Source organism: Pseudorasbora parva, chromosome 4 (genome assembly GCF_024679245.1).
Source record: "Pseudorasbora parva isolate DD20220531a chromosome 4, ASM2467924v1, whole genome shotgun sequence".
Lineage (NCBI taxonomy): Eukaryota > Metazoa > Chordata > Actinopteri > Cypriniformes > Gobionidae > Pseudorasbora > Pseudorasbora parva.
The window spans coordinates 15,610,905-15,636,830 of record NC_090175.1 but is presented as its reverse complement, the minus strand read 5'-3'; the positions used below and the strand labels follow the sequence as shown (position 1 = coordinate 15,636,830).

At 41.9% G+C, this 25,926-nt stretch overlaps 2 protein-coding genes across 6 annotated transcripts in view; both read right to left on the bottom strand.

The window, feature by feature from the left end:
* Window positions 1-19,176, bottom strand: part of pknox1.2 (pbx/knotted 1 homeobox 1.2) — a 25,176-nt gene extending 6,000 nt beyond the window's left edge. Inside the window, exons 1-10 of the mRNA XM_067441038.1 lie at window positions 19,037-19,176; window positions 10,658-10,765; window positions 6,328-6,476; window positions 6,064-6,235; window positions 5,156-5,326; window positions 4,967-5,081; window positions 2,437-2,534; window positions 2,127-2,255; window positions 1,086-1,162; window positions 847-1,010 (exon numbers count right to left, since the gene is read on the bottom strand). Coding sequence (XP_067297139.1) covers window positions 847-1,010; window positions 1,086-1,162; window positions 2,127-2,255; window positions 2,437-2,534; window positions 4,967-5,081; window positions 5,156-5,326; window positions 6,064-6,235; window positions 6,328-6,476; window positions 10,658-10,708 — 1,126 coding nt within the window. The 5' untranslated portion in view covers window positions 10,709-10,765; window positions 19,037-19,176. The remainder of the gene's footprint in view (window positions 1-846; window positions 1,011-1,085; window positions 1,163-2,126; window positions 2,256-2,436; window positions 2,535-4,966; window positions 5,082-5,155; window positions 5,327-6,063; window positions 6,236-6,327; window positions 6,477-10,657; window positions 10,766-19,036) is intronic.
* On the bottom strand, window positions 19,043-25,926 carry si:dkey-22n8.3 (uncharacterized). Of its 5 annotated transcripts, none has more exons than XM_067441036.1 (8): window positions 24,059-25,925; window positions 23,676-23,753; window positions 23,221-23,326; window positions 21,140-22,414; window positions 19,872-19,935; window positions 19,611-19,735; window positions 19,468-19,502; window positions 19,073-19,203 (listed from the first exon to the last, which is right to left on the bottom strand). In XM_067441036.1, exons 1-7 carry the CDS (start codon window positions 24,077-24,079, stop codon window positions 19,471-19,473), a joined length of 1,701 nt encoding a protein of 566 aa, XP_067297137.1. In that variant the 5' UTR covers window positions 24,080-25,925; the 3' UTR covers window positions 19,073-19,203; window positions 19,468-19,470. The 5 variants fall into 5 exon arrangements, 3 of the variants coding, with proteins under 3 accessions (XP_067297136.1, XP_067297138.1, XP_067297137.1); XR_010904716.1 differs by having other exon boundaries at window positions 19,108-19,203; window positions 19,872-19,930; window positions 24,059-25,926; XM_067441035.1 differs by lacking the exon at window positions 19,468-19,502 and having other exon boundaries at window positions 19,043-19,203.

Here is a 25,926-nt window from a genome sequence, read left to right as displayed (position 1 = left end):
CACCGAAATGAAATTCTTGGCCGAAGCCGAAACCGAATAATAATGAAATGCTTGGCCGAAGACCGAAGGCCGAATACCGAACGCGGTGTTTGGCCTTTTTTCCATTTATTTGGCAATTTTTTTTACCATTACAATTATTAAATAGTAAAAATTTGCTTTTTACTATTTTGTGTTGCTTTTCTGAGAAATAAATCAAATAACAAAAATACAATTTCAAAATATTTATTTAACACTGAATTTTTTTTAACATTCCAGCAGATATTATACAAACTAAGCACAACATAACTTAAAATAAATAATTAGTATGTAGAATGTAACTCTGTATGTCTACAACAACAAATGTGCATTGAATAGTGCAAAAAATGTGGATGAACCCACAACAAATAAATAACTGTCCTAGACATAAGCCTACTTAGCCTACTTCTTCAGGAAAAGTGGCAGGTTCTTCTTTATGAAAAGTAGCTTCTCTGCTTTCTCACATGAAAGTCAGTTCCTCTTCTCATCGATGACATGAGATGCAGCACTAAACAGTGCTTCCATACTGCTGACATGTTTGCTGCATAAAGCACGCGGCTCTCACTCTACGTGGGTTACTTTTTGATCGCTTCATTAAAAACGTCATTGTTCGGCAAAAATTATTCGGCCTTTTTACTTATTCGGCCGAATGCCGAAAGTGCTTTTTTGGCTATTTTCGGCCGAATAATTTCGGTTGCCGAACATTCGGTGCATCCCTATTGTGCAATGGTAAATCACTCTTCGTTCTTACAACTTTAAATGTACCACTGCGCCCTCAAACTAAACTAATTTCCTATGCTGTTCTAATCGACAATGTCTAAAGCGCCGTACCGTCTTCCATGGTGACCTGTTGCTGGGTCACAGAGGAGGCAAGGGAGTTGGGCCAGAAGCGTTGTAGGGGCCGAGTCTGGGGCGTCTTCTTTTTGCTCTTAGGTGTGTCTGAGGAGCTGGCATCCAGCATGGGCTGAAGGATCCGTCGCCGAGCGTTAATAAACCTGGAGACATTGAGCCAATCAGAGACGACCCAGACGACTACTGAGTCTACATATGTATTAAGTCTGATAACTCACCAGTTGTTAACCTGCAGCAGTGTGAGGTTGGTCTGGAGGGCAATCTGTTTCTTCTCATCTTCTGTAGGATATGGGTGCTGGGAGGGACAGAAAAAAATTTAGTGTGTATTTTTGCCCTCTATATATGTTAACTTTCTCTTTCTCTGCTTCATTTGAACAATGTCTCTCTGTGGGCCGCCCGTCTAAACAGATGCCTGACAGAAAAGCTGCCCGCCAGGCTCTTCAGTGATCAGTGCAGCATCTCCAGAAGCTCAGTCATATGAGCAGCTGACATTTGTGAGAGTGTGAATGTACGTGTGTGTCTGCTTCACGAGTCAGTCATCCACACCTACCGGCTCAATTAATTCATCTTTACATTTAAAAAAAGCTCACTGCGGTTCTCACGAACAAAACTTCAAGCTGTCAGAACATTTTTTTTCTCAGCTTCAGTAGCTCTGAGGTCTGATAATGTGACGTTTTCATTATGTATAAGCAGATTCAGAGAACAGCATTATAATTAAAATGAGTTTTCAGCTATATTAATAAATGAAATAAAAAGATAATTAGAAGATCAAAAAGATGTTTAGATGTTTTTTTAATTAAACAAAATATATTTGAAAATATTGTATTATTTGAATTGAATGATTCAATGTACTCATAAATATTTTATTCGTTTTAATGCTGGATGAATCAGCGTTTTTGAACAAATCTTTTGAATGAATTCAATGGGAAACATACATTTTTAACAGCCACTTGTCGCCACCTGTGTAACGATGTAACTGATACAATCTTTATTTAAAGCGTCAAGTTACCCAATGCAACTTATTTTACTTCCATAATGTGAGGGTATTACTCAGTATGAAAAATATGTAGGATGGCAGTTCTATTTTACTGCTTGATCAGAATGTGAATAATTGTTTTGATACTGTAGGTGTAAAAAAAAGAGGATTTGATGACGGTGTAAATAGTGAGAAATCATCTGTGATCGATCACTTTTTCTGTGAATAGGCTTTTAGACTGGCCCAACACTATAACAGTGAAGGACAGAAGAATCCGACTTACACCGATGTGCTGGAAGAGCCAAGAACGCATGACGTTGGTGGCGTGTTTGGGCAGGATGCCTCTCTTGGCTTTAGACGAGCTGTCCTCCTGACTGAAAAAGCTCAGATCCTGGTTCAGCTGCAACTGAAGCTGTGGGCAAATTAATACGCCTGTCAAGAGTGTGTGCATGTGTGCTAATGCCATTTATACTGTAATAGATTATAAAGCAGTGCTGCTAAATAGTTGGATGGGCACATCTTGAGCCAATCAAAGAAACTCAGATTACTGCAATAACTACATGGCATGAGTGTGTTTGGTGACGGTCACTCACCTGTGAGTTCTGGATGCGTATTGTTCCAGGTGACAGAGTCTGTGTGACCACCTGCCCCTGTGGAGTAACAACTGTAACAGGCTGATATACTGTACCACCTGGGAAAAACAAACACATGCTCACAGAGTCAATATACCACGAAACATGTGAACGAAGAGGGAAACACACTATGAAAGAAATCAATAAAAATAAATTGAAAAACAGATTCAAGTAATTAAATGATTTACAAAGATACAAAGTGTTTAATATACACTAGCATTCAAAGGTTTAAGGTTCGGGACATTATTTTTTTTTGGTTACACTTAATTTCAACGTGTCTGTTACAGTGTATTTTACATTTAAGTACTGTGTAATAATTTACTACATGTTCTAACTATTGGGTTAGGATTGGGGTTTGGTTTAAGGTTAGTTGCATGTAATTATGCATCATTTATAGTTATTGTACACAGTAACTACATGTAACTTGTGTAACAAGGACACTGTAAAATAAGGTGTAACCATTTTTTTCTTAAATAAATCAATACTTTTAATCAGCAAAGACATTAATTTTATCAGAAGTGGTAGTAAAAATCAATTTGTTACAAAAAAATCAAACAAATGCTGTTCTGTCAGACATTCTGTTTATCAAATAATCCTGAAAGAAATGTATTACGGTTTGCACAAATATATTAAGCAGCACAACGGATTCCAACATTGATAACAATAAGAAATATCTCTTGAGCACCCAAGCAGGATAAGAATGATTTGTGAAGGATCATGTGACACTGAAGACTGGAGTAATAGATTGCAACGGGTGGGTTCCGGAAATACAAACTCCATTCATTTCCTCCATAGGGGAAATTGATTTTTAACGATTAACTTATAAACCTTTAAAGACAGACCTACTGTGAGCTAGAAGGTTGTTAATCGATGGTATTTGCTTCTGTTGAAGGCGTCACCCCGCATTATTTCAACTTACCTTTTAAAATAATGTTTAACAGTGGAATTTGTGGTAAAAATCTACATTACCCATTATGCCGCATTAACGATTCCACCAATCAGAGTCAAAAAAATCAGTGTACAAAATACTAATTGTATTTAGCACAATAAACTAAATCAAATATTCTTATATATATATAATCAACCTTTAAATGGGTAGTTTTATATATCTCCATAATTTTTAAAAGACTGTACTTCTTTTCCTCACTAAAGCCATGAAGTATGCAGTTTGTATCTGTATTTTTGTCCAATTTTCAAATACTTTTTTGTTTCAGAGTTTGTAATGTTATGATTCAGCTCATAGCTGGTTGGCTTGGTTCATGTCTTATAACGCTTTAAAGGGGTCATGAACTGGCTTTTAAAAAAAAGCATACTTTGTCTGTAGGGCTGTGCGATATTGAAGAAAAACGCGATATACGCGATACCTTGTTGAATAATGCGATATTCAATATCCAATATGCGATACGATATTGCAATTATTGTGTAAAATCTATTTAAATGACATAAAAAATAAAAAATAAATGAGAATGATACCATTTATGTGTTTCACATTCTTTATGGGAAAAGAAAGTGTCGCTACAACTTCTGAAAGTGACCAGCAGCGTTTTAGCAAAAATTTGTCACAAATCTGACTTTGGCTTTGTATCAGTAGAAACCCTGCAGTATATTCAAATGATTGTGCTTCCCCCCCTCATATCCCCCTGAGACAAGAGATTTATGCATTTTATTTCTGGAAAAATTCCTCCCATGACGCAAATATCGTCAATTTGCGCCATTGGAGGAATTGTTGGCCAGAGGCTAAAGACTACAGCCAGCAGAGGGAGCCATTTCCGCATGTTTTCAAGCGCGTGGGGGATGGGAGATCACACTCAGGCATTGATGTAAAAGGTGCGGAGCTGAGCAAAGTAAGTCTTTCAACTTCTCAAACTAATTCCTATGAAAGTTAAGCTTTCAAAGGCATGAACTGAAAACGCGCCAGACTGAACATGCGCTGTGAATCTATGCCGCAAACGCGTTTACCTCAGCTCTCATCACAAGCTCATTCATGACTGTCAATATATCTGACTCCTGCAGCGTTTTGGGCTGTGAGACTCCCTCAGCGGCTAAATCACATATTGAACACACGTTCAGTTTTTAATTGTAGTGTCTGTTCTCTAACTGAACTGATTTTATGAAGATGATCGTGGTCGCGGTGGGAAAGTGATCAGTGATTCAGTAATCTATTAGCATTGGCTTTGCGAGTGGCCTCGTAGAGCAGCGAAGCATTCTGGGAATTGTTGTCTTTCATCCCCATGAGACAAAAATTCATTTTCTGTCTTTTCTCAGTCTAGAAAGCACCAAATAAAAAAATAATTTCACATTTCTACTACATTAATGACCCAGTTTAAATACAGATTCATCTTCCCAGTGCTAAAGTACTCCTTTAAGCTATTAATTGTACTGTATTCATCAACGAAGTGAACATGAAATGCAGTTTGCAACCCAGATGAAGGACGGCACCTCAGAAATCAGACTAATAATGAAACACGGCAGAGTAAAACAATCAACAAACCTGTTAGCACCTGTGTGGGGTTTACAGTTGTGACAGTGACGTTGCCCTGTTGTAAAGCTGATGCTGGTACTACAATACCTTGTGAACTCATGGCTCCAGAAAACGAGGTTGGTGGCTGTGAGGAGAATGTGCACAACGGTTATTTTCTGAGTGAAGATGGAGACAGATTTCTAGTGTCTCTGAATGTACCTGTGTCTGTGTTGGGGAGTAGGGACTTCCTGGGTCTCCGCTAAGCAGAGTCTCGCTGTTCATCTTGGTCTTGAGACAGGCGATATAGCGGCTGCAGAAATCTTTACACAGGTCATTTACCTTCTCCAGCTCCAGCAGGTGAATCCGTAACACCTGGATGGCTTTCACCATCTGAGCCCAGTGAGAGTGCACACAGTACATTCAGCAAGCGTTCAGACACCATCAGAAACAGACACTGAACCCACTGTATGAGATTCTAACGTTTTAAAACCAAACCTGAAATTTTATTCTCTATATTTATTTCCTCAATCCTCACCAATCATGTAGATCCCAATAGACACAAATAAGTGTGTGCACTTTATTCAGCCAGCACATATATTTATAATAATGTTTAAGCCAGTAATTACTTTAATGTTATGGTAAAAATTGTAATTCCATACCATTTTGTCAAAATAACTGAATAATAAAGCACTAAAAATTAAAGCCTGTCCTTTTACATGCTACAAATCAATTTAGATATCACATCATCATAATGTACAACATGAAAAATGGAAATTCATTTTGAGATTTAACAGTGTTATTAAAGTGTTTGAAAGTGTTTTGAAAGAGTCTTAGTTGACGGCAAAGGTAATCAATATGTAAAAATAGGGAAAATAAACATGCATGCTTAAGCATGCTTAAATATGAAAATTCAGTTTATAGCAAAATAATATTTCACAATATAAATCATTTTACTGTATTTGTGATAAAAAAAAGTAACCTTGGTGGGCATAAGAGAATTAATTTAAAAACATTTTAAAAAATCGTACGGACCCCAAACTATTGAACGATAGTGTAAATATTTTACACTATTTCAATTTTAAATATTTAAACCTGGTTAAATAATATATCAGAACGACACTTCTTACCAGATTGTCCAAATCGGGGTCCTCACTGAAGAACGCTTTGCCTTCTTTCTCCTGGTTTCGCACAAAGTTCTCGATATCCACATCGAAACTGGCCGAGGTCACGCACTCCGAGCTCTGAGTGGATTGCTCGCATTTCTCAAAGAGCAGCGCCAATAGGGGGAACAAGGGGTGTCTGACAGTCAACAAACACATCACTCTTTTAAACACAAATAGATATTTAAGTACAATTTTTAAAAACATGCAACAAGAAAAACAGGAAGTCACCTGTAAATGGCTGTCTTGTAGACCTCCATAGGAGATTGTGGCTCAGGCGGTGGAGAGCTGCTCTCCTCTTCCTCTCTCTCCTCCTCCTCCTCCTCCTCTTCCTCCAACCTCTCCTCCACTTGTCCCGCCGTCTGTTCTCCCACTTGCATCTGCATGGGACAGAGGAGCGAGGGGGGGTTTGGATAAAGAATGAAGATGTGTGAGGTATGTGGAAGTTAGCAATGTCAGCTGGCATGTCTGCGGGCGGTAACGTCCGTGTGTGGGCTGCTCTGAGAAACACAGCCTCTCAGTCACAGCGCAGAGCTCAGAGACGACGAGACCCTAAGGGTCGACATGGGGTTTCAAGTCATGTAACAAAAACTCATTTTAACAAAGACGCTTCTCTCTCAGATCTCAGACTACTCTATCTTTGTCTGTCAGATTTAGAAAGGTTTCACAGATTTAACAGAATGGTTTTTCACATTAGTTTCGGACTATTTAGTAGAAAAACAAAGAAAATAGAGATATATTAAATGAAACTAATTTAAAATATGAATAAAAACTACTATCTCAATGATACTACTACACTGATCAAGATATCTTGAGTTATCATAATGCAATAATCTATTCATATTTTAAAATTATAATATATTATGAAGAGTGTTGGTTTCTTTTCTTATTTGTACTGTTTTTTTTCTTTGTACTAAAGAGTTGGACAGGCCCACATGATTGAGTGCATGTGATGGAGAGCAACAATAGTGTTGATTGAAAAGGGGGAGATGATAAAAATATTTCACAACTGCTGGAAAATCTCGGGTTAGTCTCGAGTCTCTCTATCTCTCCATCCGATACCGCAGAGGTCAGACTTCCAAGAATTCACAAGACATCAATCTCAGAGTGTGAGATGTTAGACTTGCATGTTTACAAACATTTTTGTGCTTTTTCTTGTAATATAAAGTTGCTTATCAAGTCATGTAAAGGGATAATTCACCCCAAAATATATTTATCTCATGATTTACTCACCCTCAAGCCATCCTAGGTGTATATGACTTTATTCTTTCAGCCAAACTCAATCCGAGTTATATAAATAAAAAACATCCTGGCTCCTCTCAGCTTTATAATGGCATTAAGAGCCGAACACAATCTGAGTTATATTAAATAATATTGAAAGCTTTATAATGGCATTGAATAGTATAAATAGAGTTTTTGAAGCTCCAAAAAGTGCATCCATCATAAAAGTACTGCAGTGGGTGAATAAATGCCTTCTCAAGTGAAGCGATGCGTTTTTTAAAAGAAAATATCCATATTTACAACCGTATACCTATAATGCCTGGCTTATAGCAACGGCTGCACGTGCGTTCGCGAGGGTCAAGTTCCTGCGAAAGAGTGACCTCTGACCCAACCTATGACATGGCATAAGCTCAGGTGAGAATTGACGGCTCTCACGAAAATCAAGTAACTGTGAATGTGTGTAAAGTTTTTTTTTTTCCTTCATAAGTTTTAAATAAAAAAATTGTTATAACAAAAACCCATTAACCCACTGGAGCTGTATGGATTACTTTTATGATGGATGGATGCACTTTTTGGACTTTAAAAACTCTACTAACACTATTCAATGCCATTATACTCAGGTTGTGATTGTGTTCGGCTGAAAGAAGAAAGCCGTATAATATATACACCTATGATGTTATCCCCTGCTGCTCTCTCTAATAACTTCTTTTTCTCGCACACCCCTCGCCACACTGGCAGAGGTGGAGGCACAGGTTCTCTCATCACAAACAATTGGAAATACTCAACCCACACCTCTCTATGCAATAACAACTAATTTGAATATCATGCCATTACAGCTCCTGCTAAAATCCATCGTGTAGTCATTTACCGCCCTCCAGGTCAATTTGGCACCTTTTGTTGAGGAACTAGATGCTATTCTCATTCCCAGAGGACGGCAGCCCACTTGTAATCCTTGTAGATTGCAACATCCACCTGGACAAACCGTATGCTACGGATTTTCACTCCCTTCTATCCTCATTCGATCTCAAACTCATCACCTCACACACCCAAAAAATCTGACAACCAACTTGACCTCATCTACATACACAACTGCATTTCAGAAAACATTTTGGTCAAACCCTTACACTTCTCTGATCATTACTTCATCACATTTAATCTACATCTTACTACTCATGCACCTCCACTTCCTCTACCAGTTAGTTTCAGACGAAACCTGCGTTCTCTTTCTCCCTCTCATCTGTCCTCCGCTGTGTCATCCTCTCTTCCCTCACCCACACAATTCTCCTCCATGGATGTCAACACCAGACATTTTATGTTCTACTTTAACTTCTTGTCTAGATATGCCAGTACACTCTACTCCCTCTAACCCATGGTGAACTGATGTTCTTCGTGAACACCGGACCAAACTTAGAGCAGCAGAGAGAAAATGGCAAAAATCAAAGCACCTCAGACACACGCACACTTTTCAGAACTTTTAACTCTCTCCTCTGTCCCCCTCCACCACCTCTCTATCTGCAGACGATCTTGCCCATTTTTCACAGATAAAACCACAATCATCAGCAGTCAGTTCCCACCTCCACACACACACACACACCTCTCAGCACCGGCATCTTCCCTACCACATTCAAGCAGGCTCAGGTAACCCCACTGCTTAAAAAACCCACATTAGACACATCACAGAGAACTACAGACCTGTTTTTCTCCCACCATTCATAGCGAAAACACTTGAACGAGTTGTTTTCAACCAGGTCTCATCTTTCCTCTCACAGTCTAACTCTAATCAACTGGACGTAAACCAGTCAGGTTTCAAAAAGGGCCACTCAACTGAGACAGCATTATTGTCAGTTACTGAAGCCCTGCGGATGGCAAAAGCTGCTTCCAAATCATCGGTCCTCATCCTCCTCGATCTATCTGCGACACTTTGACACTGTGAATGATCAGATTCTTCTGTCCAACCTCTCATCACTGGGCATCACAGGGACTCCGCTCCACTGGTTTGAGTCCTATCTCAAAGGTAGGTCTTTTAAGGTTGCCTGGAGAGGAGAGGTATCCAAAACACATCAACTGACCACGGGGGTTCCTCCGCGCTCAGTGCTTGGACCTCTCCTCTTCTCCATTTACACTACATCATTGGGACCCATCATTCAGGCACATGGCCTCTCGTATCATTGTTATGCTGATGACACACAGATCTACCTCTCATTTCAACCAGCTGATCCCACAGTACATGCACAAATCTCAAGCTGTCTGGCGGACATCTCGGCATGGATGAAAAAACATCACCTGCAGCTCAATCTAGCAAAGACTGAGCTGCTCTTCCCTGCTAATCTGACCCTACAACACGACTTCACCATCCAGCTAGGTTCATCTTTATTACCCCTTCAAGATCGGTCAGAAATCTTGGAGTAATCTTTAATGACCAGCTGTCCTTCAAAGACCACATTTCAAAGACAGCTCGGTCATGCAGGTTTGCGTTGCACAACATCAGGAAAATCAGACCGTTCCTTACAGAGCATGCAACCGAGCTTCTTGTCCAAGCCCTGGTCATTTCTAGACTTGACTATTGCAATGTGCTTCTGGCTGGACTTCAATCATGTGCAATCAAACCACTGCAAATGATCCAGAATGCTGTGGCACATCTTGTCTGAAATGAGCCCAAAAGGACTCATGTCACACCACTTTTCATCTCTCTGCATTGGCTACCACTTGCTGCCCGGATCAAATTCAAAGCTCTGAATCTTGCTTATGGATCTTCCACAAGCTCAGCACCCGCATACTTCGACTCACTGTCTACACCCCCACCAGAAGCCTTCGCTCGGCTAATGAGCGAAGGGTTGTGGTACCATCACAGAGAGGCATGAAATCCCTCTCCAGAACTTTTTCATTCATTGTTCCTGGTTGGTGGAATGATCTTCCATCCTCCATAAGCACAAAAGAATCACTTCAAAAGACAGGTAAAAACTCATCTCTTCCATGAGCACTTAATCTTATCATAAATGTTTTTGTGTAAACTCTTCCTCCACTACTTTTTCTCTTTTCCCTCCTTTTTCTGGTTTTGGCTACTCTGAGTAGTATACAAATCTTTGTATTTAGGGCACTTTTTGCGTTTCTTTGCCTCTTCATGACAGATCGATTCTTGTACTACTCAGTTGTAAGTTGCTTTGGATAAAAGCATCTGCTAAATGCATAAATGTAAATGATGGTTTGAGGACGAGTAAATTATGGGATAATTTTTTGGGTGAACTACTCCTTTAAAAGGTCAATTAAACACATTCACAGAAAACAAAGCCAGTATTGCATTGGCTGTGTAAAAGGCTACTAGCTCTTTGGCAACACAAACCTGTTCAGCCTCTTGGTAATCCTCCATGGACACTGATGGGGATGTCATCATAGATACTGTTGCCGTGGACAATGCTCGGGCATTCTATAAAGCTGATCTGTAGCACCACTGCCACAACAAAGAGAAACATTTATGTGGAGGAACTACCAAACAGCATAACAACCTGCCACTCTTAACTAGTGGAAAATGAATAAAATGCTGCTATAAGCATTGACTATGACCTTAGTGACATCTGTAGGTGTATGACACACAATTCATATTCATTTTATAGAACTTTTGCGTAACATTTATTGCATAAGGGCCATGTTGTGCTTAACTGACAGACTAATATACATGGTAAAGATAGGCCATGCTAAATTTTAAAGCTAAATTATCAATATTAAAGTGACAAGACAAATAACATTTTTTTTTACTGTCAGCTTTAACTAAATTAATTAGCATTTTGTGTTCATATGTTTTAATGATAATAATAAAAATCGTTGCGTTAATGAAAAAAACTGTTTAATTTCAACAAATTTTGCTCATGCTATTATATATATAATTATTATTATTATTATTATTATATAAAAATTATATTGCATTCATATGTTATATGTCCTCTGTAGTTGACACCAGGACAGTTAATAAATAAAAAAAATGAAATGAAATTGCATGTAAAGGCAAAAACAATGGAATTTATTTTTAATTTACAAATACATTTTTAAGTTTCAGGATTTTTTTAAAACAAACTTTTTTTTAAAGATGATTCTGAGCTATGTTATAAAATATATAGCTGAATGCTTTGACATTCCATCTTGCTTTATGCAATATGTGGGTAAAATGGCCATACTTGGATTTTCCCATTCAATACAATGTATCGATACACTGCATATCATTTGCATATTAATGTGTTCTTGGTGCAACATGTAATGAAAAAAAGAAGTGAAATAATGTGAGAAATAATTGGCAACATTTTCATAATAATATGTAATATTTCATTGGAATATTGATATGTAATTTATTTCCCTATTTACTTCACTCCAAAATGCCTAATAAACATGATTTAAGTCCTGGTGTCCTCTACAGTGGACATTTATGAAATCAATGCCCTGTTTTGTAACAAAAAGTCAAATTTTGATTAGAAACCCCAATAGCATTTTCCTGAGATGTTGATTTATGACAAACAAATTGAAAATGAATCAGATTTAAATTATAATGACACAATATTATCATATTTCCATAAGAGTGCTAAACATGAATGTCAGCCATTTTTAAAGACCAAGAAGTTGTTGTTGTCCTGGTGAAACCTCCAAACATTTGGTATCTGCAAAGCCCTGAGTGTGCTCTATAAAGGACATCCTGATTCAAATCGGTGATGTGTATGATGTCACAGAAACTCACTAAAATATAATGTCCACTACAGTGGACAAAAGTCTATCACTGGGGTCCCAGGAGGATATATAGGCCTATTATATATATATATATATATATATATATATATATATATATATATATATATATATATATATATATATATATATATATATAGCATATCAACATGTTAAAAACGGTTTATTGTAGGCTATTTTCTGCATGCGCTGTGAATCAAAAGTTCCCTTTCGAGAGAGGTTCCTCGTATTACGTATGGGAAAAACTCCTTTTCTCGAGAATATGAAGCAAAACTTTAATAAAGGTATCCATGTAAAGCGCAGTGCCGCTGAACGGCCATAACTCAGCGCGAGGAGCGCTCTGATTGGCCGGGCCACGGCAACTGCATGAACCTATGGTGAGGCGGCTGAGAGGAACGAGCCAATGGGGGGCGTTCCAGAAGCCCGCCGAAAAAAGGTGCTTATATTTGCATACAGGAGGCTATATAAAGCCCTGATTTCGCCATAGGTGTCAGATTTTATCTCCTTCAGCGATACCTTCGCTGACCTCCGGAAGAAGCAACCGCCGTCGAAAAGGCACCAGCGGAACCTGCAGCTGAGGACGACGGACTCCCTCTCCGCCTTCTCTGCCGTTCCAGCTACGCCATCCGGCGATCGTATCCTTTTATACTCTCTTCTCCTAAAAGAGCGCGGGGCGTTGTTTCAAATGCCTCGCATTTCCTGCGGCTCTTGCAGAGCTCCTCTCCTTGGCGGCGACCGTCACGTCATCTGCGTGGCATGCCTTGGACGGGACCACGCGCAGCTCGCACTCTCTCAGGGCGGCTGCCCCGAGTGCGATGAGATGGCGCTGCAGACCCTTCGGGCTCGCCTCGCCACCTTCGACCAGGTCCCTCCTCCTGCCGCTGGGCCGCGCCGCAAGAAACGCCGCGACCAGAGGCTGCCGGAACGGTCTGGCGACTGCACGCCGGATGACTCCCCGCGTGCCTCGCCATCGCCGGTCACCTTCACCCAGGAGGAACAGCGTCCCTCTCATGCAGCGGCCTGTTCGGTTTCCTTCGGTGGCCCGCCGCCAGAGGATGATGAGGACAGCCTCTCCACAGCCGCTTCTGGTAGCGAGTGGTCAACTTCTGTCTCGGAGCCCCCCGCTTCGACGCAGACCGCCACGAGCGCCAAAACTAACGTCGACGCGGAACTCATCCGCGTGCTCTCCAGGGCCGTGGAAGACCTCGGGCTCGAGTGGTCCCAGCCCGATGAGCCAACACGCAGCAGACTGGACGAGTGGTTCCTGGAAAGCCGCCGCCTCTCTTCTCCTCAGAAGCCCGCGCCTTTCTTCCCTGAGGTACACGACGAGCTTACGAAGTCGTGGAAGTCGCCCTACTCTGCTCGCGCCAGATCCGCTTTTTCCCCAGCGCTCTCCGTTGTCGACGGCGCTAAGGAAAAAGGCTATGAGTCTCTTCCACCCCTCGAGGAGGCTGTCGCCGCGCACCTCTGCCCGCCCTCCTCCTCCAGAGGATGGCAGTCCAGGGCTCAGCACCCGTCCAAGCCCTGCCGCACCACTTCTGCTCTCGCTGGCCGGGCATATGCCTCCGCTGGCCAGGCTTCCGCGGCCCTTCACACCATGGCTATCCTTCAGGTGTTCCAGGCCAGACTTCTCCGCTCCTTGGATGAGTCTGTCCCCGACTCCGATGTTTTGAAGGACCTCCGCAGCGCGACGGACTTGGCCCTTCGCGCCACTAAAGCCACTGCACAAGCCATCGGGAAAAATATGGCTAACCTGACGGTCTTAGAGAGGCACCTTTGGCTGAATTTGACCGAGATGAAGGACGCGGACAAAGCCTCCTTTTTGGACGCCCCCATCTCCACTACCGGTCTCTTCGGCCCGTCAGTCGTGGGTTTCGCGGAGCGCTTCACCGAAGCGCAGAAGGCTTCACAGGCTATGAGGCATTTCCTGCCTAAGCGCTCCAGCTCGTCTTCAGACCAGAGACGCTCTCGAGGTAGACCCCCGCCTTCTCAACCCGCTAAGCCGGCAGAGCCACCTTCCCGGCCTCGCTCCTCTTCTGGACCGCGCCAACGTTCCCGCTCCGCGAACCGCAGCAGTCGGCCTGAACGCCGGGGACCTCGACCCAGGATTGTGTTGAACCCCGAGCCTCCGAAGCCGTCCTAGCCGCAGGGATAAAAAGGAGATGGTCAGGTCTCGCCTCGGCCGGACCCCCATCTCTCCCTCCCGGTCTCCCAGTTCCCCGCACCCAGGTGACTGCCGACCTCAGTTTAGCAGCCAACGAGCCCGTTGTCAAACGCACTCGCCTGCACACAAACGCCGTTATCACGGCGACCCAAATAAATCTCAAAAAGAGCTTTTTCTCTGTAGTAAATGTGCCCACACATCAGTCTGCACTCCTACACTCATTCACCCCTCCCACCCATGCTATAAATGTCCCGGCGCCCACTCCACAGTGCACGCCGCCACACATAAGCACTACCCCCTCTATGTCTCAAGCACAAAATGGCAGCGCTACCGAGTTCCCTCTAGTAGGCGACCCTTATCCGCGCCGGCTCCAGCCGCTATCGTGTCGGGCTCAGGCCTGGCAAGCCATGCCCGGGGTATCAAATTGGGTTATGAACATAGTAAAAAGGGGCTACTCGCTACAGTTCGTTCGCAGGCCCCCGCGCTTTCGCGCCGTGGTCGAGACCTCGGTGAGAAGCAGCGTCAGTCACGTGCTTCGCACCGAGATTTTGAAACTGGTAAAGAAGGGAGCGGTGGAGCCCGTTCCCCCTTCCAAAAGCGAGTCGGGCTTCTACAGCCGATACTTTCTCGTTCCGAAGAAGGACGGAGAGCTCAGGCCCATCCTAGATCTAAGGCATTTGAACAAAGCTCTAATGACTCGCTCGTTCAAAATGCTAACGGTGAAACAGATCCTCGCGCACATTCGCCCTGGGGACTGGTTTTTCACGATAGATCTGAAAGATGCGTACTTTCATGTGCAGGTAGCCCCCCACCACAGGCCATTCTTGAGATTCGCCTTCGAGGGGCAGGCTTATCAGTACACGGTCCTGCCATTCGGCTTATCCCTGGCGCCCCGCACGTTTACGAAATGTATGGACGCGGCATTAGCCCCGCTCAGGCTGAAAGGGATGCGGGTGCTCAACTACCTCGACGACTGGCTAGTGATAGCCCAGTCTCGAGCAGAACTACTAACACACAGATCCTGGCTCCTCAACCATTTAGACTGTTTGGGTCTCAGGATCAATATCGCCAAGAGCTCGATGTCACCCACTCAAAAGATATCTTTTCTGGGCTTTGTTCTAGACTCGAGACTCATGAACGCGCGGCTGACGTCACAGCGCGCGCTATCCGTCCAGAACATGGCGACTTCATTCAAAGCCGGAACTCGCGTTCCCCTGAAACACTTTCAGAGAATGCTCGGCCTTATGGCCTCGGCATCGTCAGTGCTCAGGCTGGGACTGCTACACATGCGTCCCCTCCAGCGTTGGCTACGCGCCCGTGTCCCTCCTTATGCATGGAAATGGGGCCGTTTTCCCGTCAAAGTGAGCCACAGCGTTGTCAAAACTTTGGCTCCTTGGACGAGGACAGAGTGGTATCGGAGGGGCGTGCTTATGGGCACAGTCACGAAGTTGAAAGTGGTCTCGACAGATGCCTCCACTCGGGGGTGGGGAGCCCTACACGAGGGCAAGCCGGTCTCTGGCCTGTGGGCGGAAACAGAGAAGCGGCTGCACATAAACTGTCTAGAGATGAAAGCGGTCGCCTTATCGCTGAGAGCTTTCCTTCCACATATAAAGAACCACCACGTCTTGGTTCGTTCAGACAACATGTCGGTGGTAGCGTACATAAACCGCCAGGGTGGCCTGAGATCATATTCCCTTCACCGCATGGCGAAGCATCTCCTTTTATGGGCAGAGCACAACCTGAGCTCCCTGAGGGCGGCTCACGTGCCAGGTATTCTGAATGTGGGTCCGGATATGTTATCCAGGAGAACCATTCCCCCAGGGGAATGGTCTCTTCACCCGCAAACGGTTCTCTTAATTTGGAACACCTTCGGCAGAGCGAAAGTGGATCTCTTCGCCTCAGAAGACAACACTCACTGCCCAATATTTTTCTCCAAACGCAGGGATGCCCTGGCCCATGTCTGGCCCAGTCTCCCGCTGTATGCTTTCCCCCCGATCGCGATGCTACCACAAACCATCAAGAAAATCAGGGAGACAGCATCCGCGGTGCTTTTAATAGCCCCGCTCTGGAGGAACCGAACGTGGTTCTCCGATCTGATCCAGCTGTCAGACACAGCCCCATGGCCCATTCCGCTGAGGAAAGACCTCCTCACGCAGGCGAAGGGGGGGATCTGGCATCCCAGTCCCGAACTATGGGCCCTCCACGTATGGCCCATCAACTGGTATCGGGAAACCTCTCTGACAGAGTTATGAACACCATAGCGGAAGCTAGAGCCCCCTCGACGAGGCGGCTCTATACTCTGAAGTGGTCAGTGTTTTCTAACTGGTGTGCCGTCCGAAATATCGACGCACGCTCATGCGAGATAACAGAAGTGCTCGCTTTTCTCCAAGAGCTACTGGACGCGGGTCGTTCCCCCTCCACGCTCAAAGTTTATGTCGCCGCCATAGCAGCTAACCACGCTCAGGTCGCGGGACATTCACTAGGGAAAAGTGAGCTCATTGTACGTTTTCTTAAAGGGGCCAGGAGATTGAACCCCCCTCGCCCCCCTTCGGTCCCTATTTGGGACCTCGCGGTGGTTCTAGACGCTATGAAGGGTCCCCCCTTCGAGCCTCTCCAGACCGCGACCATAAAGCTTTTATCATTCAAAACTGCGTTTCTGCTGGCTCTGGCCTCGGTTAAACGTGTGAGTGACTTACACGCACTCTCAGTGAGTCCGTCCTGTCTCGAGTTCGGGCCCAACAACTCCAAAGTTGTTCTTAAACCGAGACATGGTTTTATACCCAAAGTGCTTTCTACCCCTTTTAGAGCACAGGTTATTACTCTGCTTCCTTTACCCGTATCTCAGGGTGAACAGGACGCGAATCTGCTCTGCCCGGTCAGAGCTCTGAGACTGTATCTGGAGCGCTCCTCCCCCTTCAGGCAGTCGGACCAGCTGTTTGTCTGCTTCGGCGGCCGCACTAAAGGTTGTGCTGTCACGAAGCAAAGACTCTCACACTGGATAGTGGACGCTATCTCGCTGGCATATGAGTCTAAAAACCTGACTTGCCCTATAGGCGTTAAAGCCCACTCCACTAGAGGCATGGCCTCATCTTGGGCTTGGTCGTGTGGCATTTCTTTGGAAGATATCTGTGCGGCGGCAGGCTGGGCCTCTCCGTCCACTTTTATCAGATTCTATAAATTGGAGGTTCCAGCTCTACAAGCAGGGCTTCTCTCCATTTAGGCTCTATCTTGACCCTGGTAAACAGATTGCCTTTAGTTTTGGCCTGTACACTTCAGTCCTTAAGCACTTTCATTTATCATAAGATCCGACTATGTCCGATCAGCCGTTCAAATGAACCGACTCTGTCCGATCAGCCGTTCAAATGAACCGACTCTTCCGGTTCTTCATCCCCCCTTATAGCCGCCTCTTCGGTGTCTCGGGGGTTATTTACATGTGCTTGGGTATACTGGGTCAGTCAGCACACACGGCGCTTTACATTGTGTTCCCATACGTAATACGAGGAACCTCTCTCGAAAGGGAACGTACTCGGTTACTTTCGTAACCTCGGTTCCCTGAGAGAGAGGAACGAGTATTACGTTCCGTGCCGTGTTTATGCTCTCAGGTATCGCTTCAGTCGATCTAAAAACCTGACACCTATGGCGAAATCAGGGCTTTATATAGCCTCCTGTATGCAAATATAAGCACCTTTTTTCGGCGGGCTTCTGGAACGCCCCCCATTGGCTCGTTCCTCTCAGCCGCCTCACCATAGGTTCATGCAGTTGCCGTGGCCCGGCCAATCAGAGCGCTCCTCGCGCTGAGTTATGGCCGTTCAGCGGCACTGCGCTTTACATGGATACCTTTATTAAAGTTTTGCTTCATATTCTCGAGAAAAGGAGTTTTTCCCATACGTAATACTCGTTCCTCTCTCTCAGGGAACCGAGGTTACGAAAGTAACCGAGTACGTTTATGCGCTACGTATATAAGTGACAAAACCGATTCATAAAGTATTGTTTTATTTAGAATAACATTCCTGTGCTTCAAAATAAACGTGTGTGCCGAATTGGATAAGCATCTGCAGTGGTCTGCAATCAGACGAATACAAATTCGAGATATAAATAGTTACATCGTTATATCTGCATCTGCACTGCAATACGATTTCAATGAGTGATTGACTTTGAACTGGGTTAAAACGGAAAATATGTACATTTAAAAAAACAAAACAAAAAAACATAATCGATTTGCTTATTAACGTTCCGGGATGATTCATTTCTCGTCATGTGGTTTTACAGTCATCTGTGGCTGAAGAATAAGACGAAGATCTCATCCTCTCTATTACTGTAGGCGCCATGTTTGTACTGAGCCTCTGCTTATTATGCTCATATCCATGTAACGTTTTATTCGAAGCGATATACACCCATAAGAACCGCTGGCGCTATCAATATACAGTTATATTACGTAATCTACGTCATGATGAAAAACATCAACCGCCTTGAGTTTTCACTGACTTATAAATGTATTGTCTGTCTCTTTAAATATAATAAAAAGCCTGCCCATAATCGCCTATCAATCAATCTAAGGGACATCGGGCTATCCCTCCCCACCAGTGCAGCCGCCATTCGCACTTCTACAAAAGATCATAAAAAAAAAGAGCTGGGCCTTGACTGTGTGTCGAGCCAGAAAATCTCCCCCGAAACCGCCGTCCAAACATCTGATTTCAGGCTAAAACCATCCTGACCGCGCGCCTCCCACGGAAGCTCGATCTTATGTGCCGAGTGCATTTTTAGTGTGCGGCCCAGATCGCCTGATTGATAGGGAGTCGGAAAAGAAGATTTTGAGTGACAGCTTACCTTAGTGCCAATCTTCGTCACAATGACAAGCGGCTGCAGCAATCGGGACCCGCAGTTCTTCCATGTCGTCACAGCGTAACGGCACGCAGGCAACTTTACTCATGAATATTTATGAGGTGGGAGGAGATATTACGGTTTAGGGAAAAGTGCTCGCCCCCTGGAGACTTCTGTGGGGACAATGTAACATGCAGGCTATATTATAAAATATATATATTTTGCACGGTACGTGGTCATTTTAAACGGTCATTTAGAACGTTTCATTAAATTAAGCACAGTCGGAAATGATAATACTCAAACTTTATTTATTTTTTCATTTTCCTTTCTCGTTTCTTAAAAAAAAAAAAAACTACATTTTTAAACTGCAAATTCATTTAAACACTAGTGCCTTTTAAAATATATGATATATGTTCTATGGCAATGGCATGCTGTACTTTTCATTTTGAGCTGCTTTCATCTAGTACAGGCTCTGAGAAGAAGAAGAATAAAAAAAGAAAGAAAAAATATTCAAAGAGATACAAAAAAATTCTGGGATCATATGATCTTTAATATTCATTCTAAACAGAAATATACCCACCGGAAAACTTAAATTCTGGGAAATTGCTTAAGTCTCCACCCCCATAGAGTCTCTGGAGTTTGGTTAGTTCTTCATTGAAAACTTTCTCATATTCTTGTCCAACATCTACAAGGCCACCAGAGGCTCTATAGGACAACACAAACCAGGTTAAATGTGGAAAATGCATTATTCAATATATATGAGAAGTATATCTATATATAGCCCATATTGGAATGAACGGAATGTGTCCATGTTATTTGATTTATGGAATGCTATTCATACTGGCTCTTTGTGGAGAATTCCCGTATCTTGTCGAGAAAGAGTCGCTTTATTGGATCCAGCTGTGCTGCAGATGAGAGAGAAATCACTGTTTTTTGCTTCACATGAACATCCAATAATTCTAAAATATTAATTTTAACCAGAATGCTTTAATGACATGTGCTTCCTGACTTAATTCTACTGCATTTTGTTTAAATAAAAAATATATATACCCACTAATACATTTGAAATAACTTATAAAGGCACAATAAAAGTATTTGCATTATAAAACACAAACAAGCAAAAAAAGATAAATAATTTAAAAAAATACATATATGGATTTGTCAAGAAACAGAGATCAGTCCACCCTCTTGTGGTAAAGTAGCCTATCAGAATAGAAAGGGCAGACTAGCTCAAAAGAAAACAAAGACTCCACAACTTTGACTTTAACCACAGAAACTCGGTTGCTCAATTGAATCAGAATCAGAAATGCGGATTCAATACAGACATCAATGTAAGAAAATATTTGAGGTATGGAAAAATGTTTATGGAAGCTGTATACATATAAACATTCCTTTTGTTGTTACAGCAAGTCAGTTGTCAAATTCAGATTCAAATCTTCTGCTTATGCTTATGTGGCATGGCAGGTCTTTTTGTTTATTTTAGGGGAAACAAATCTTCTAACGCTAGCATCCCAGATGTTCGAACAATTCAGTAAACATTCCATACACTAAAAAAACAATTACAACAACGGTGCATGAACTTGTGTTTTTGAAGTGTTCCTTTAATTTTTTTGAGCAGTGTAGTTCTTCCAATGTTTCATCATCCGACTCGTAATGGCCATTTAGCTTTTGACAAGTGCTAGAAGCGGTAGACCAATCACAACAGACTGGGCTATCTGGCCAATCAGAGCAGAGTAGCTTGCGGAAAGGGGGGATTCAGTGAGACTGATTCATCCGACAAGTTGTTTGAGAATCTTTGAAAAATGTGATGTGTATATGAGAACATGTTTTTTGACCTTTGATGCAAGTAAATGTTTTTGCAAGTAATGATGCAAGTAAAAAATTTCAACTATCAATTGCACTAAATTATGCATTTAGGAAATCTGTCATCTGTCTATGGAGCTTGAGAATCTTCAATTTATAAGAATATAACATTTGCAATAATTTAGAGTGCTTTCCCAAAATTAACTGTCCACAAAAATGGGGAGGTTGCATAAAAAAACAATATTCACATTTTTTTGGGGAAAATATGGATTTATGAAGGCATTGCATGCAGGAAAAATGACATACCCTCAGGGAACTCTTCAAATGGTTCTTTCTGCACCTCTTCCTCTAAAACGTCAGTTTGTGCTACAATTGGTTCCTTCGGATTGATGGAGCTTTGAGCATCACCGGACATTTCTGTCATACCAGCTGCCTTAACTTCTTTACTTAGAGAGGCAAATTTGGTCTCAACAAGAGGAAGATCCTCATCAGATTTAAATAAAGAAACTTCTGGGATAGCATCAGACACTGGAATGGCTTCCTTATGACAAACTTCACTAAGAGATGGAACTTCACCACAGGCAACTGCCACAGCTTCAGCACTGGAAATATCCATTATGGACTCAGATGTGCCAAATGTAAACGAGCCAAATGTCTGATTGATGATCTCTTGACTAGAAGGTGTTTTGTCTGCATTGACATTTGAAGACCATTTGGGAGCTATAAAGTCTTGAGATTGAGTAGATTGAGGTTGTGAAGAGTACTGTGCTCGTGCAATGTTTGCAAACGTTGATGCGTTGGTCACTGTAACAACTTCTGAAGCAGTGAATGACTCTTCTAGATGACCGTCCTCATGCGCAGATGAAGCTTCAGGAGTTGCCATAACTTTGGAGGTCACCATAACTTCAGGCATATTAACTATTTCATCAACTACTTCTGGAGTAAGTTTTTTAAAGGCAGAACCAACATCCTCACAAGATGGAATGACTTCTTTGGTGTTTGTTGAAGACAGCTCAGAAACTTCTTCTTGAGCTAAAGGCTCATGTGGAGCATTACTAGTGGGTGAATCTACACCTGAATCAATAGCTTTGGGTGCTGGATCTTTTGCATTTGAAATTTCTTTGTACGTCTTATTATGCAGACCTTCCATGGCCATTTGGTCATCACCTTTTGAATATGCAAAATCCACAGCAGAATCTATTATGGCAGTGTCAGGTGTGGTTTTACAGAAAGTTTTGCTCGCTGATACATGCAATTTGGAGGCCGCATTCAGAGCTGCTTCTACATCTATAATGTACTGAACTTGTTTAGTATCCACAGGAGCAACATATTCTGAATGTTCCACACTAACTTTTTCTGGAAGGGTGCTGGTAGAAGTTTTAACTTTTGAATTGGAAACAATGGTTGCTTTGGCATCACTCTGGTCATTGAATTGATTTGGCGTAGCCGGTTTGGTTGTACTTGATGTAGCAGCTTTCTGTGCAGCAGCAGGGATCACTGATTGTTTCCTCTCTTTGGTTTCCTTGGTCTTTTGCTGCAGTAATCTAGCGATATCATTTATAGTTTTTGGTTTTGCTTTCTCTAGGGTAAAGATAACATGATTTTCAATGTATGTAACAGAAGCAAGAATAAAATCACTCAAATAACTTGATCCCCTATCAATTATGTGCCCACAGCAAGTAGGTCATGTTCCCAGAACAATATTCATGTCTGAAAATGTAGTCTCAACCCTATTCCTAAACCTACCCATAACTTCTCTCTAAAATCAGGGGGAAATGATTGGTAAATAACACTGATGTAGAAGCACCTAACCCTGCAAGCATAAATTTAACACAAACTCTAAACCTGTCCCTCAAATCTGATTGGATTGTAATGTTCCAGGATCAACAAAGATGTTGATTCAGGAACATGAACTTGGGGAAATCATGTTCACCATTTTTCATTCACTCTTAGTCACCATGAAATCATAATTGACAAAAAAATGTAATTGCCGTATGTATTATAAATGATAATACATGCACAACATTTTAATGTCTTATGTATATGCCCTTGTTATCTTTAATCAAAATGATCACAAGCTGTCTTTTTCTTATGTCATGCTGATAAAAAAAGAGAAAAAAGTTTCATGTTCCCAAAGAACATTTCAGTGAAAAAAAATGTCTAAGTGAAAAAAAATGTCTGAAGGACATTTTAATAATCTGAAGAACCTTTTCCCAGTATAAAGATACGTTTGGAAAGGTATCTTTTTGCAATGGAAAGGTTCCATGAATGTTAAAGGTTCTTCATGGAATCTGCCAATAAAGGACCTTCATTTTTTTGTTTATCAGTCTTCCTAAAATAAGATAAATGTCAAACAAACAAGTGCAATAAAACTCACGATAACTTACTTATACTTGTATATCTGACAGGCTTCTTGACATAATTTGCTTTGGTGCAGAGCGTTGTCAATGGAGGAACTTTCCTTCGCATCCAAGAATCTTCCATCCAAAGGAACTGAGTTAAAGAGACACAAAGTCATATAATTTGCAGGACTGATTTCTGCAATACTACTGACATTTTAACATTAGCTGACATTTGAACAAGATATGTGTAGAGCTTTGAGCCAAGTTATATATATTCTTGTATATACTTTCCACAAATTTGAGATTTTTTTTGGTTTAAATTTATCACATGATACCAATATAAATAAGGTCTAAATAGCCTACTAAGGTAAGGTGGAGGGGTCGTGACATTAAGTTTTCATGGTAGATTAATATTTTATTATAGTTCATTGAAAAAATTTAATACTTTGTATCTTTGCTGATTAGAAAACAAGGCTTGAGTGTCACTAATAAATATGTACCTTCAAAACCCTCAAACGACGAACTCTCTGGAAGGACATAATTGCGAACATCCCTAAGAAGTGTACACTTGATGGCTCCTTTTTATGGTGGAGAGAATAAACAGTACAGTTACACAATGAGGACAGTGGACGCGCAAAAATAAATACCGCTACTTGACTTTTCTTTAAAGAAGGTATGAAGAAGTACGAAAAGACATTGACGGCCTTGTGATAATCCAGTGTTTAGTGTTGCTTTATTTCGACTCTTCGACGGTTGTTTTTCAGACACCGTTTAACTTACTTGTCCACCCGAACTCAGGACATGCCGTTCAATATTCCTTAAAATATTAAAAGGCTCTCATTTAACAAAGGCTGTACAGACATTAAACTCAGGATTACAGTACCGTAAGGACAAAAACATTCATAAAATTAATGATGTTGTTGAAATTGTTCCGTGAGGCAAAAGACGTTGCGTAACCGCGTGCCACTCCCCCCGAGGAACGTTCTGCGCGTGTCAGTACGTACGTCGCGTGCCACTGCAAAGCATTTTTCTTTTATCTGTTCTCACCAGGGGCGAGGCTACATAAGGGCCAGGGTGGCACTGGCCCACTCAGATTGACGGCTGGCCCACCCAATCAGAACAGACAAAAAAAAAAAAATTGGGATAGCAGAAAGAATATGCCTATGTGACAACACAAATCACTTAAACACGTACAAAAAGTTTCATTAAAAAATAGGGCTGTCAAATATGTTAATAACGCGTTAACGCAAATTCATTTTAACAGCACTAAATTTATTAACGCAGCGCGCATTTTCTGTTTGATCCGTGGCATAGCCCGTAGTTGGAAAAAGTGAGAGCAGTCAGACGCAAAGGATACAGCACCAAACATTAATAGGGAAAGAAAAGGGTTGACATTAATATTCTAAACCAAAAGAGCAGTTATTGCCTACATAAGCTACCACATAAGCTACCACATTTTTTGTTTAACTTTTATTAGACTTCAGAAAGAAAAGTGCGTTTTTCTCACAGAGCGCATTCTCTGCAGTCCGAGGGCGATGCACTGCAGCTCACTCTCGCTCATGTCTGAGGTAAATCATTATCACCGATTACAGTACACCTGTTTTATTGAACTAAATACATTACAATCGGCTAAAACGAATGCACGGGTTACTTTCCTGAACAAGCGCGCTCCCGAGTCCGTGTTCTTCACACTGTCCACGTAAATCGCGGCCCAGTTCGGTGCGCACACGCAAAATACCGGTAGTTCAATAGGGAGCGCGCGTCTCTTAAAGGGGCCACACTATATTCCTACTCGTGGAGTATGGACCTCCTCCAGGTATGGTGTGGATCTGGTGCGCTCACTGGTACACATTACCAATTTTTCATAAGAACTGTACCCTGCTCTGAATTAAACTTCCAGTGTAAAAACTCCCTTTATATTCTTAAAATGAGAGAAATCACTACTTACACTTAATTTTTAAGTTTAGGCTTAAGAGACATGAACAATTTCTTAGATAAACATCTATGACCTTTGATACGTCTAATCTTCATGCTGTATTGATTATTATTGAATAAGTATGGTTTCACTAATAATAAATGTACATTTGCATAAAGCATGCATATTTGTCCATACTCATGTTGATTAGAGTATTAAAAACTTAATTTTAGATTTACAATTGCTAAAAATGTGCGATTAAATTGCGATTAAATATTTTAATCGATTGACAGCCCTATTAAAAAATAATTACGGTAGAGCGAAAACATTTTCATATAACTGCCTTATTGCAACAGCCAATCAATAAGCTTAGTAGTAATGTTTAGCCAATCGCGTATTGTTGAGGGGATGGGAAGATGAGTTTACGTCTGCTAGTGAAATAAACTTTTAACATGGGCCACGGTGCATAACACGAGACGAAATTCTCACAGGTTAAGCTGCAAATACATGTTTGACAACAGTTATACTGAGTTGCATAAGTGACAAGAACTGGTTATTCCATTTTAAAATGAACCCAATTACTGAACACTGATGTCTTGTTAGTGGTCATATAGCAGCACAATATCTATATTTGTCTTCCTTGCAATAGGCTTTGTAGCTGCTTGTTATAAATTAATTTTGTATATATGAATTATATGAATTTGTTGGCAAAAAATAAATCATATATAGCTTATATTTACTGTCAAGTGATTTTGTCCCATATTGTTTAATTTGTGTAATTTGAGAGTAGTCATTGAGGTCCACCCTATTCCACCAAGGTCCACTCAGTTAAAAAT